Source organism: Lates calcarifer, linkage group LG5 (assembly GCF_001640805.2).
Source record: "Lates calcarifer isolate ASB-BC8 linkage group LG5, TLL_Latcal_v3, whole genome shotgun sequence".
NCBI classification, from domain to species: domain Eukaryota; kingdom Metazoa; phylum Chordata; class Actinopteri; family Centropomidae; genus Lates; species Lates calcarifer.
The window spans coordinates 28,831,878-28,846,698 of NC_066837.1; the positions used below are offsets into that span (position 1 = coordinate 28,831,878).

Sequence of the window (14,821 nt, forward strand, 5' to 3'; positions counted from 1 at the left end):
AAGCATAAGCTTCCCGAGGCCACAAACATATCCAGCCTGTCAGCAATAATTACACTGACCCTGGTGTGTTCACTTCTAGCAGTGCTTGTGCCAAGGATCGGCCCAGAGACGTCAAGCCTATAAAACCTCACAAAAGTGTGAGGGGTAGCCCAGCTTGCTACCGCACAAATGTTCTACATTGACACTCCCCTTAACAGAGCCTGTGAAGTGGCCATACCCCTTGTGGAATGAGCCCTGAGACCCTTGGGGGGCTGCAAACCTCCACACTTATAGGGCAGAGAAATAGCCTCCACAATCCAGTGAGACAGCCTCTGGCGAGACAGTGGCTTGCCTTTATGAGGAGTAGCTCAGGACACGAACAGCTGATTAGCTTTCCTGCACCCTGCTGTTCTACTCACATACACCTGCAGTTCCCACACTGGACACAAAGTGTTTAGCCTCTGCTAGGAAGGGCTGTGGTTAAAGCCAAGAGCAGAATCATTTTTAGAGAGACAAACTTCATCCCTACAGCCTCCATAGGCTCAAAAGGGTGATGAGATCATGCGTCTAGCACCACTGACAGATCCCACAGAGGAACTAGGGGCCAGGAGTTGTCTGTTTTTACCAAGACATGGCGACCTTGGAGAAAGTGAAGGAAATGCTTTAGTGCAAAGAACACTGCCCAAAGCTCTAAGATGTTTATGTGAGCCCGAGCCAGCCCCGGGCTTCAGGTGCCATTCACCCCTCTGCCCAGCAAGGTTGCCCCTCATCCTGATAGGGATGCATCTGTCGTCATGGTTACCCGGATGACACCTTTCCCAGTGGGACGGGGGTACAGGCACAATGTGGCCACCCAACACTGAAAATCCCTCATCCTCAGAAGCCCCAAATGTACAACAGATATCACTGAAGCCATGAGGCAGAGCAGACGCAGGAAAAGTCTGAACGTCATGAACTTTCCCAGCTGGAAAAGGGAGAGGAGGGGAGACGCTAACCTCCCCTCCAATAGCGTGACGCAATAGGAGAGGGAGTTTATGTTGAGACCGAGATATTCTGCACATTGCGCGGGTTCCACGCGGCTTTTTGCCCAGTTGATGCTGAACCCCAGATCACTGAGATGATCTATCACCCTAGCAGAATCTCTGATCACTGGATCCCATGATTGGGAGCATATCAGACAATCGTCTATATACGAGAATATTCTGATGCCGCTCTTCTGTAACATAGACAGCGCTGCTTCCACACACTTGCATCCATGATGTCTGCCCAGCTTGGAGCAGCTTGTGGCAGATGGGTGCTGGTTGTGGCTTTTGGGGTGGCTCCAGACAGGCTTGGGTCCTGGTTGTTGGCCACCCGGCACCCTAAGCCGCCTTTCCAGTATCTTTTCTGGCACAGACACACAGTGAGGACGTGACTACGGGTCCACTAGCAATGCTTCAGTGTGTTTAGCACCCATACATGCTATGCACATTGAATGAAGGTCCCTGCCCCAGATGGATGACCCGCATGACGTGGGGCACAGGTGGGATGCAGCCTCTTTATTCTTCGGTTCCGACCCTTTGGTGGGGGTATCAGCCGAGGACATGGTGACTGGAAAGGGGAAGACTGAATTAATGTACTGTACTAGGCGCACAGTGAAGCGGCAGCCTGTCTGTGATTGCGTTAGTTTAGTCCTAGTTAGCCGCATAGCATTAGAAGTTGCTCGCCACATGTTGCAGAACTCCAGGCACTTGGCTCAGCTAACAAATTCATGCTAGCCGGACCCTCAAAGGCTCGCCATAATGCGTTAGCCGGTACACTGCAACACAATCACCGGTACACCGGTAATCAAATACAGGGTACCTGAGGAACAGCTTGACGCGGACACTGCTTCAAGTCACTAGTGTAACCGTAAAGTTACTTGCAAAGGTTTTACTCAGAAAATCCAGACTTTGATCAGAAAAACTGCGTTTGGCGACATGGTCCTTGATGGTTCGTCTATGAACGGTTAAGCAGCTAGACAAACTGACCTGGAAGAGCTGAGGGAGCTTGGGGCTGGTTGACTGTGTTGTTATACAGGGGACAAGCCCCAGGCACAGTTTGACTTGCCTGTCACTGACAGACATGGTGTCATTGGAGCTTTCCGTAGTTGGTCACGCTAAAACGACTCCCACAGTGAAACATCGAACAACGTTAGAAAAAGAACTCTAAATTGCCCGCAGCAGTATAGATAATGGATGGATGGAGGCTTTGGAGCTAAGGCAGCTCCTCTATACAGACACACAATCCTCACATGCCTAGTATATACACAGCGACAGCAATGAAGTGTTTTGTTTTTGTTTTTTGCATAATTCCAGCCAGACAGTTTGGAATAATATATATACATATTGGTTATAATGAATGGTCTCTAAGTCACACTCCACAGTTCTGGTGTGGGAATACTTTAAGGTTTAAGCCAAATGAGACAGACAAGGAGCCAATATGTTGACTTTAAAAACAATTTATAAACAATTGTGTAGTCCTATCCACTGAGAAACTGGATGGGCTATATATTGCCTGTTAAGATATGAATGATTCTATGACTCTCTATACCCTTGTGCCAACTGTTAAATATTTATTTATATGCAATTTTTGTTTGTTATTTTGGATAGTTTAAAATTCTATTCATTTCAGTTCCAATGTCTAAATATTCTTGAGAATTGAAAAGTTCATTGCTCTTTTAAGAGGAGTACTTGCATTATTATGCTATTATATTGTCATTGTATTAGTGTCATAAAATGGTCTTAACCCTCCTGTTGTATTCTGACCAGAGTTTTCTCTCAAAAAATGCAGTTAATTTCATCTGTTTGTCATGAGGTTCCACGACTTTGTTCACACATGGCATCTGAACACGCAAGATAAATTCTTAGAATTTTTATTAATTTTTTGGTCTTTTATTGAACCTGTATACACCCTTGATGTATATGACAGGTCATTAGAAATGAATGGGTAAGACTACAGTTGGTATATAAAATAGATACTCTCCTTTCTCACACCCCCACATGCAGGTGTCTTTGAGCAGAGACACATACACACATACACACACACCTTATGCCCTTTTTTGGCCTCCATGGCAACTTCCATGGGAACCTATCTATCATAGAATTTTTACCCTATGGGAACCACACCTGTTGGCAATTCACATAAAACAACTGCAACATTGTTTCAATGATACATACAACTTTCTCGCACCTCTGGTTTAAAAGCTTTTTTGAGGCCTTGCTCACCCTTGCTCAATTCATTCTGTGGCAGCACGATGGCTAAGAGATATACTGTGCGTAAGGCTCTGGATTACATCTTTGACCATGACACTGATGAGGAGGAGAGAAGCCAGATAGAGATACAGAGGTTAAGAGCAAAGATGAATAATGACTCACTGAGGAACACTATGGCACCATCTGTTGTTTTTAATGGTTTCAAAACAATGTCTTTGTTCAATATTGAAATGAAATAGTCTGTGATATATAGCACAATGTGGTGCATGCCAGAACCCAGGGAAAAGAGATTTTTATTTCTAGCTTGTGCAGTTTGGAGGTTGTCTGCAAAAATATAAAAATCATTTTTACCAACCACATGAGGCCAGTGGACATGATATTTCATTGTTTGAGTAATGGTTAATTTAGTCAGATGGGTTAGTGAGATTAGAGGCGTTCAGCACCCCCCTCTCAAATTACACATCAATTGTTAATCATCTGACATTGTATCTTATAGAGTGCTGTTTAATGTCTCTGTGTATTTTCTAAGAATAACATTTTGAAAGCAGGAATGTTTGGCCTAATAAATTGACAATGGTCAGATCATAAAGAAATTATCAATATATCATTTGAATGTTTGTGGTAATATGTGGGGAATAAATTATTCACTCTGCTCTTTGGCAATTTAACTAACCTTTCCAGGCGACATTGTAACTGTTGAGATTCCAGGATCCAGGGAAGATTAATAAGTTCATGGCCTAAGATAGAAGGAGTCAGTTTTAGAAGAACATTTATTTTTCAGCTTTGTTCACTCCTACATTTACACACTCAGTCCATCTGTGATGTCACACAGATCCCTTTTTTGTAGAAGTCTGCATCATGGACCTTCAGAAAGTGATCTATAACAGCAATGACATCATCATCACTGTGGGGGTCGGTGAGAAGGAGATTTGTATATAAACAAAATTAGAATATAGTGAAAAAGTTATTTTTGGTTCATAATTTAATGTAAACTGCCATTTATTTCATATTCATTTCATGTACATGTAAAGTGACATATTTCAAGCCTTTTTTGGTTTTAATTTTGATCATTTTGACTTATAGCTCATGAAAATCAGAAATGCAGTTCAAATTATCAGAATATTTTATATCATCAAACAAAAAAGGATACACAGCACAGGAATGTCCAACTTCTGACAAGTATGTTAATTTATACACTCAATACTTTGTTGGGGCTTTGAGCTGCACTTATAGAAACACACACACACACACACACACACACACACACACACACACACACACAACTTACAACATTTCAGTCAAAATTGATGAGTTTAATAGAAAATGAAGTTATACCCGAGGCAAAGTCAGTGAAGTGAAGAGTGATCATTTCCACATTTCTCTCAGTAAATCATTTTCACTTGATAATAACACTATGAAATCTTGTGATAATTACCACATGTGGTCTATGAAAAAATCTATGAATCAATGAGAGGAAATGGAGGCAGAAAACATTTTCAGCTTTTCTTTACCTGGCATTTATCACATCTTTTTTTCTTCTAGCTTTTCTGCTAACCAGATAGCTCCTAACTAGCAGCTCCAAAAAAGTAAATTAAAAAAAAAAAAAAAAATCCTGGTGAATGAAATAGCTGATTTGAGTTCTTAAAAGCATACACTATACATAACAAGAACCACATTAATACTGCAATTAATATTGTTAATATAATTATTACTATCATTATTAAACACTAAATTGCAGCCAGGCACAAAGCTTCAGGCTGACAAGTTCATCTGAAAGAAAAAACTCAAAGTGACATGCAATCGTTCTCTTCATTCTCTCTTAGTTCTTCATCCTCCTCTTCTTTGTTGTCATTATCAGTGCAGTTAAGTTATTACAACAAAGGTTTTTGTTCAGTTTTTTAATCCACTTTACAGCATTGAGTGCTCCCTATTGGCTCAGGTTTCAGTATCAGCAGCTGCCATTGGCTGAGCACGGAGAGCTCTGATTGGTTCTCAGTCTGTTTGGCACATCTTCCAGTTGGCTTCCAAATTATGTGCATGTGTGTGTGCAAAGACGTGTGTATCAGATATAATGTATGTCAGTGTGTACTGATGTACTGTATGGGTAATAATGTATATTTGTGTCTATGTTGCGGTATTAGTGAGCTGATCTATAGGCAGGAATGGGCAGTGTTTCTCATTTATCCACCAATTAAGTCCTCTGCAGCAAGTGAAAATGGTTGTATATTGTCTTCTATGGCACTGGAGGACTGTTGTCTCATCTAAAAAATAAAAAATGATGATGTCATAGTGACGTCACATTCTCTCATTTTGTGATTGGGGACTACAAGTTTGTTTCATAAATATGCTTTTGATTGTTCCATTTAATCCTGGATGGATGCTCTTGAGATGATCTTTTTTGTTATTTAGTGAGAGTAGAAGATTTCATTTTGCTAAAGTTAGTTTGATTTCACATTTTATTTCAATCTAATGATAATAATATAGTCAATTGATTCCACAGCGAGGTAAGAAATTTACATTTTTTAAAGAAGAAAAATAGAAAAGTTAACAGGGTGCATGTCTATAACCTTTTTCAGGGTGTAAAAGTTAGTAAAGAGGATGAATATCTGATGATTGTTGCAAAGGCCACAGTGCAATACACGTGGCCTCAGTCTGAAGCTTTACACAGAACGATCTGAAACTGACCTGAAACCAGATACACTACTGGGACTGTCTCTGGTAGGATGCTTGAACTCAACTTCAGACATGTCTTATTTAAAATTTAGCCCCTTCCAGGTTGACAACAATGTGACAGTGTTTCCATGGTTACTTTCTGTGTACAGTTTGCAGGTTATAATTTCAAGATCTCTGTTTATGAGTGTGTTTCTATTGTATCCTACCTAATTTATACATCACCACATTCCTGTCAAGTCCTTAACCTGGATAACTCATACAACAGCACGCTTCTGCCTACACACACAGTAAAACCTCTTTTACACAGAAATCACACAATATTGGCTTAAGAAGACTCTACACAACGCCACGTTTGCTTTTTTACTGTGAACCACACAAATCCAGCATAATGGTGCCCAACTGTGTGATTTAAATCCAGGTCTATGCCAATGAAAACTGTGCAGTCTGTGTTGGTTTTAACCCAGTAATTCTCAGTGTCCCCCAGTTGCATTTGATTGATGTTTCTTGATTCTACTACTAGGATTTACTTAAGTCAGCAATGTTAAAATTGTTTACAAAGGGACTTTAAAATAAATTACAAAAGTTATCTACAATCATACATGTTGACAGGAGGATAGATAGGATATACACATACACAGACTTATTTTTTGCCCATTCCTGTGTATAGTGCATGTCTTCTTGTGTGTGTGTGTGTGTGTGTGTGTGTGTGTGTGTGTGTGCGCGCGCCAGTCCATGTATCTCCTGGGTCTGGTAAAAGTCTCTACTAATAAGGGATTTTCAGGCAGAAATAAACAATTACTAATAATATCAGTGTCATTATCTTCTGTCAAATTACTATTATTTTGTAGATGTGATTTTTCATTAGTTTTGTTCATAGCACTTACACTCATTTTAAGATTCTGCTTTTATTCCAGTAATTCCTAATCACATCCCCTATTAATGCTGTCATTGCATCAGTGTCAGTATCACTATTGTACTAATTCTCTATACAAGATGAACCTCCATGGCAAAAAATCTACATAACAATGATGTGGGTTTGTTTAGAAAACTGTCCCCTGTGCTTGTTTTTCATGAATTTGTAAATGACCAGCTATTACTTGCTGACGGTCAAGTGATTCCCTCCATAGGTGGGCAGGTCTTTGCTGATGCCTGACAGTCAAGTGGTTGGAGGACATCTGTCCAGTCTTGCTAGGTTAGATGTTAAAGAGTGAGATCACGAGTCCTCTGAGAAATATGGTATGATAAACTCCAGACTGAAAATTAGGGCAGATAAGCTTCTGTGAGTGGTAATTTGTCATCAAAGGAGATGACAAGCATTTCCATTTACTTTCGAAGGGTAAGGAACTATGTGTCTTGACTGGCTGTAAGGCACTGACTCGAGTGTGGTCAGGAGAGATCAGTCATGCTGAGGCTCATGGGTAATCCTGGGCGGAGGTATGCCACTGGGACACGGCCATTCTCACTGGTCGATCCTGTGATGGACAGACGAGCTTTGGAGCGCATTGCATCTGTGAATTTCATCTGTACAAGGAAAAAAATATGTTAACTATATTTTAATCATCACACCAATACGAAAACTAGATAGACAGCTGCTTCTGGTAGATCATCCACTACTACTGAAAACTAATCTTGAAGAAATGGTTCATTATTTTGGGAAATATGCTTATTTGCTTTCTTTTTTGAATCTTTGACCATGTTTTTGGGTGTAAATGATGAGACCATCCTCTTGTAAAAAATGAGCCCATAGGTCATCTGTGCAGCAGCTTATTACGAACCATATGATATCTAGTGACATCAGCCTTAGTATTTTATACTGGGAACTAAGTAGATGATGAAATATAAAGAACAACAAAGTTCGTGTTATAAAGTTGGGGTGGATGGATGGTTTAACAAAACACAGAGATTTGACACGATTCCTATTTGGACCCAGGGGTCAACCAAAAACACGATCCCCAACCAAGTAGTTTTTTGTGCCTAAAGCTAACCTATAATGTTTTGTCCCTAACCCTAACTAAACTGAGACAGTTCCACAAAATTAACTGCATGATTATTAATGTTAACAAGGTTAACAGTGTGTTTGCTATTGTTCCCATGATCAGGAAGCTCCGCTATGCCTGCAGCTGGTACGCTCTGATGGGTCGTACCAGAGAGTAGGAACAAGCAACCTATATGAGTGTTGGATGACCTGTTGTAAATGATTTATAAGGACTAAATCTTTGGAAGCTGCTGCAATGTAATCCAATGGGCAACTGCCCATGTGAGCCATGACTCAGGTTGTCATTACAAGTGTTCCTGTGTCATAAAGTGTTATGATGAAAGGTGCTCCAATCCATGTGTCCTCTTGAACAGTTTTTTTTCAAGGACCACTCTATTTTGGCTGTATTTGTCCTTGCCTCCAATCTGACCAGTATCCTTGACCCTGCTGCTGAGAAGCATCCCAATTGCAAGATGCTGCCACGACCATGCTGTAGGGATGGTATTAGCTAGCTGATGAGCAGTGCCTGGTGTTTGCCAAACATAGTGTTGGGAGTTCTGCCATGGCTAAATTTCTGCCTCATCAGAGAATTTTTTTTCCTGTTAAAGAAACTGATTGGTTTTTGGTCACCTCCCTGACAAAGGCCCTTTGTGTATATATATATATATGACTTTGTATATTATATATTATATATTTGACTTATTGCTTATTGGGTGTAAACTAATGGGCAAAAATGACAATTTTATCCATTTTAAATAAAATAACATACAATAATACAAAACAATGAAGTGTGCAAAAAGTAAAAGGGTCTGAATACTTTATGAAGCCACTCCAAATATATGTACACGGGGGGGAGAGATAGAAGATAGAAGATAGAAAGAGAGAGAGAGACAGAAATGTTAATAATTACATAATAAAATCTACACCAAAATTTCCTGAAGCCACTGAATGCAGCAAGACATGCTGTAGTATTATGTAATGAATGAATCGACAATGAGCATAAAATCAATATTTAGAGTTATATATTTGTATGTTGATATATGGCCAAAAGTGTTAACAAACATTTGATCAAATCATATTATTAAGGAAGGAACAGTGAACTCTGGCTTGGAGGCAAGAAACTTCTCACATTATCTTCTTGATATGAATATATTTCTATGGAGACTGATTTCTTAAACAAAATGTTATGAATAATAGTATTTTAGATATAGATTTAAGATATAATGCGTTACTAAACACCTGTGGTGACATAAACACATAATGCAATTACCCAATCAGCCAATCACGTGGCAAAACTGCAGTGCATAAAATGATGCAGATACAGGTTAGGAGGTTCAGTTAATGTTCACATCAACATCAGAATGGTAAATTTTTGATCTCAGTGACTTTGACCATGGCATGACTGTTGGTGCCAGATGGGCTGGTTTGAGTAGTTTTGAAACTGTTGTCTACTCTCCTAGGATTTTATGCACAAGTCTATAGAGTTTACTCTGAATGGTGTGAAAAATAAAAAACATTAGTATGTAACAGTTCTGTGGACAGAAACACTTTGTTGGGGAGAGGTCAGAGAAGAATGGCCAAACTGGTTGGAGCCGTCAGAGTCTACTGTAACTCAGTATAACTACAGCTGTTGTGCAGAAAAAACATCTCGGAATGCATAACACAGAAGGTGTAACTTGAGATGGAATGGTTACAACAGCCTAGGACCACATGTCACATCAGGTCCCATTCCGGTCAGCCAAGAGCAAAGATCTAAGGTTGCTGTGAGCACAGGCTCACCAAAACTGGACAGCTTAAGACTGGAAAAATGTAGCCTGGTCCAATGAATTTTATTTTCTGTTGAGGAAAGCAGATGGTAGGATCAAATTTTTTTGCCAACAGTAGAGTTACATATTTCTATCACAGAGCAAGACTGGCCAAAACCCATGTCCGCAATCTACCAAAATATCCTTGCATTTAAGGGGCAATACCTCGTTAATCATTGGTCCATAACAAATTTTGGCATGCCTTTGGTTTGTGTTCAGAAATAAGTCTACCAAAGCATTTTTACCTCAACCTGTATGAGGCGCTACAAATGCTACAAACATATATGTGAAAAATTGGTGGACAGAATTTCTCTAAAAATTAGTGTGCATGTCTAGGGGCAAAATGAATCAATTTCTGATGTATAGTATTGATTAAATGTGGACATGGCTTGATTATTTGACTTTTATGTATTTGCTCAATTTGCTGTGAGCTGGAACAACATTTGAATGGCCAGCCCCCCCCCCCCAACACACCTTGGGTCCTACTGACTTCAAAAATGAAGGCCACCAAACCAAGATTTTTAGCAAATTTGCATAATCACTGCAAAAACTGGCAAATATCTCTCATACACCTTCTAGCAACTCCCATGATGTTGTGCTTGTCCCCAGTTGGGTGTGCCATCACATCATGAGGCAATGGACAACCTTTGCTGTTACAAGCCACGTAAAGCCACCACTTAAACCAGATGTGTCAAACTCAAGGCCTGCCACTTCATTTTATGAGGCCCATGAGAGCTTTTGGACTATGATTATTGTAAAATACAATTCTATTCCGCTTTACATAAGTACAGTGAATGCATCTCTATTTTGTTACCTGTGCAATGAAAGCATCTAGCCACTGGATAGCAGTATCTCAATATCAGACATGGCACTTAGACATCATACACAGGTCAAAGTATGCTAACCTTAGCCACCAAGAAAAGCAACAGAAGGTCCAAGAATTAAAAAGCACCCTGCATTCTCAGCCAGCTTTATTATGGCTCAAGAAAAGCCCTGAGCTTAGAAGTGTTTTTCAGAGGGTACATTTTTAAAGCAGTGTATGTTGAAGGTATGTGAGCAGGTGTGCCCTGACCAGAGACAGGCTTTTAACAGTGTTAGCTTGTCAAGAGACACTATTGCAGAGTCTGGGAACAACGGAAAATCTGGCTGAGGAAGCGCGCAGTTAGCGTGAAGGCAGTCTGTCAGTTAGGAGCTCTTGGATGTGGCTGCCATGCACGGGACAACAGGGAAAGGGACATCTTTAGTGATGTGGAGTAGTCTGTAAGTACAATGAAACTACCCTGAGAGAATTTGGTGAGGCTTATTATTGATGACATACCTGCCATGTGTGGTGGTTTGACTGGTGAAAGAGGAAAAAAGCAAAAAAGCAACTACAACACACACCCCTGATAACTTATCTTTCAAAGCTAGTTATTAATTAAGTTATTATTAAAACTAATAATAATTGATTGCAGAGGCAATTATGCAATATGAGAGGAGATGCATTTATATAGTCTTGCAGTTACAACTGGTCCTTTTGAGATCAACCACAATGGTTCCAGAAAATGTCACATATTCACACACACACACACACACACACACACACACACACACTTTGATTGCAATGCACCCCCTGAAAAACACTTTTAGGCTCAGGTGAAGGCCGCGATTATCGATGCATCTTGATGCATCTTTTTCTTTCTCTCTCTCCCTCTTGCCTCAACCGTGTATCCCCACTCACCACTTCATAACACTGCACCGGTGACAATAATTTTCCCACAGCGGGCTGCAAAACAAAATGTATACAGCGGAAACACTGTAGACTCAAAATCCTGCTACACCATGGAGTGTTTCTCCTGCCGAGGTACTGCCACTGTCGTCATGTTATAACTCGCCATATCACTGGTAGTTTCTCCTTCAGCTGTGCGCATTCCTGCAACGGGCATGCAGCTCTCAGCGGACTGAACTCACCTGACACCGGAGCTGAGAGTATCGGAAGGACAACAAAAACAAGTCACTCTGTCCTGCCTGTTCTCTTTCTCCACTGTGTAAAAATAAATTAGTATTAATTAAATACTAATCATTTGTGAATGATTCAGAATCATCCAGATCAGGATGCATCTAAGATTTTCCCCCATCCCGAGTAACTAGTGTAACTGTCGTCAACGCAAGTTATTTTAATTTAACCTGGTTCTGGTTCTCTGCAGAGCCTAATCGCTCCATGTGTGTGGTGCACGCATTAATATGCAGCCCTGCCCTGGACAGAGAGATTTTGGTAGCAGCGCTATGATTAAAGAAACAACAATAACTATCGGGGTCACACAGGAACCGACATGTCCCCCCTTGTAAAAGTGTTTCATTGACTCCGCCATCCACCCCAACCTCTTCTTCACGCAGACTTTCTTGCTCCTTATACAATGTAATCTCCTTCATTAATGCCATAAATACTACAGCCACGAGATGTCACTTAACAACAAGAATTAACTGTGGTCCATAATAATCTGCTGCACAATGTGTGGGCTTGTTTTGTACAGGGCGATAGTCTCACAAAGCAGTGTAGAGGAAACAGTGGACCCAACCTGAGAATAGGCGGCAGTTTACAAGTTGCACTGGTGCTCCTAGTTGTAAAATTTAGTCACACTTAATGTGATAGTTAATGTGATCTCCCTCTACTAGCAGTGTCTCATCCTTAGGCACTTATGACTGAAGTTCACCCAACCTGTCATCTGTTCACGACAACCACATTCATTTATTATATGGCTTAAACTGAGCCATATCCATATCCTCAAATCCTCATCACCATCTGGGGCAGCAACAATGTGGGGAAGATCAGAGGTGTGGAGCTGATTGCAACGATGAAGCGGGACCTGAATTACCTCCACCTGAAGTTCCTGGGGATGCTGATCATCTTGTCCTCCACCCTTAAACCCACTATCAGGGGCAGTAAAGCTGCCATTAGAACTTTATTATTTGTCGTTCTAATCATTATTTTTTTATTTATTTTTTTTTGTTGTTGTTGTTGTTTTTGTTTGATCCAATTGGAGATGTCCCTTTTTCTGATCTAATTGCAGATTTTATGGTTTACATTTTTATATTCAGCCCATTTCTCATTTAAAAAAATACCCAAAGGACAGTTTGAACTCCAAACCAGTGATTTTAAGTTACAATAAAGGATCCAAGAATGATGACCTGTTTTGCGTATAACATCACAAATAAATTAATGCTCAATATGAAATAACCACAATATTAACAATTTTCTCATTTAATACTATCTTACTTTTTGGAACATTATCTTCACTCCTGGTTACTATTGCCACTTGTATAAACACATCCATGGTATCAAGCCCCGAGCTAGTCCTGGAGAAGTCCTGTTATACATCCGACTGGCATAGTGTTCATGAATGAGCAGTGTCAGATCCAAAATGCGGTTTGCATTCTCATAGCCCAGAGGCAAGATGGTAGTAACACTACTGTGCATATTCAGTGGGTTGCAGACACTCAGAAATAACCTGGAAGCCAGGAACTTCTTTGGCAAATGCACAATTCTTGGACTGAATAAGGACATGGTTTTGGTGAAAAATAAATGTGGAATGTTTTACCAGAACAAAAGCCCCTCTGAAATGACAAGTTTATCTAAAGTGGCAACACAGCCTGCCCCAATGGAATTCAGACTGAGTCAACAGAAAGGCAACAGTGGCGTTTACCCTTGTAACACAGTGGTATTACACTTACATTTGCTGCACCAAGGTGTTCAGTGTTTGAAGATGCTACCAATTCCAAAACACTCCATCTTTTAAATGAAACTATGGGGCTGCCTAAAAAGAAGCTCCCACATGGAAGTCATGTGGAAGTGAATGGCCAATGAGTTAGTTCATTAAAGAGGATGATTGGCTAGAGGGTAAGGAAGAAATAGGAGAAACAGGGACAGCACTGAGGATCGGAGATGGAAAAAGTATAAAGAGAAATGTGGAGGTAGATAGGTGTGTGTGTGTGTGTGTGTGTGTGTGTGTGTGTGTGTGTGTGTGTTGGGGGAGGGGAAGAAGGAAGGGTTAGGGATAGAGGAAGAGAGCAAGCTGCTGGGTGTCACAGCCATATACAGTTTTGACCAGATACCTTGTATTCACTGTTAATCTACAGATGGTCATCATGTTACCATTGTTTAACAAAGACAATTTCTGCATTCAGATCATGCACTGAATATACAATAAATTATTTCACTCGGCAATGCCAGCCAACCTCAGTGGCAACTTTAGTCTCATTGTGATGTTAATTAGCAACAAGATTCAATGTAAATTGATATTAATGAAATGATACTAATCAAAATCATGGTATAGCAAGTTCATTTTTGGTTTTTAATTTCTGAACAGGCTATATCACTGAACCGTGATTGATCATTGAAAAAAACAAACAGGCCTGGACATGTCTGTCATTTTATTCATTTGGTGTGAATATTCCATAAAATCCTCATATAAAAGCAGGTATTTCAACTTATAGTGGGGCCTAAAATAGCCAGAAAAAACATTACCACTGTCCATCAGCTGATAAAGGCCAGAAAAAATATTAAGTGCACTATAATGGCGAACATGATAAATTTATACACATATCTGTGGCAAAAACTTTACCAGTTTTTTGATAATTTGTTGGTTACCGCTGTTGAAATGAAACACTTGACATGTTTCAAATTAATATTCTACCATAAAAGAGGAGTACTTAATCTACTGGAAGACACAGGGAATGTTGAGTTTTATTGATTGTAGTTTAACAGAGAACAAGTAAAGAGGAAAGTTTTTGTGAATGTTTTTGTCAGTGAAAATGCAGTTTGCCACTGAAGCTGCTGTGCACCACCATAATGTGAATGCAGTTGTTTAATTTGTTGTTTGATGGTATGAAGTAATACCAATTAATGATTAATTGTCTAAATGTTATTTATGACTGTGAGGTGAGGGAAGTTTTAGCCATCAATCATCACTCTCCTACCCGTGTTAGATCTTGACGCTTTCAATGCCGTAAACGTTGTAGCCCTCTTTATAGGTGGCGTAGTTTGGCTGGTGGCTGGGGGACAGCAGGTTGAAGTTGGGGGCATGTTGAGGAGAAGACAGAGTGTGTGTGTAGTTCCCTGTGTGCTGGGGGGACGACAAGGTGTTGGCTGCCACCTTTATAACAAAAATAAAGTCATT

The 14,821-nt window shown here is 40.1% G+C and overlaps 1 protein-coding gene across 4 annotated transcripts in view; it reads right to left on the bottom strand.

The window, feature by feature from the left end:
- Positions 1-3,964: 3,964 nt before the first annotated feature.
- LOC108900100 (glutamate receptor 2) overlaps positions 3,965-14,821 on the bottom strand; it is a 104,873-nt gene continuing 94,016 nt past the window's right edge. For 2 of the 4 annotated variants that reach the window (XM_018700946.2, XM_018700945.2), the window contains exons 19-20: positions 14,622-14,797; positions 7,291-7,406 (exon numbers count right to left, since the gene is read on the bottom strand). In XM_018700946.2, the coding sequence (XP_018556462.1) occupies positions 14,627-14,797 (171 nt within the window). In that variant the 3' untranslated portion in view covers positions 7,291-7,406; positions 14,622-14,626. Of the gene's footprint in view, positions 7,407-14,621; positions 14,798-14,821 lie in introns of all 4 variants that reach the window. The other 2 variants (XM_018700948.2, XM_018700947.2) reach the window with 1 other exon arrangement.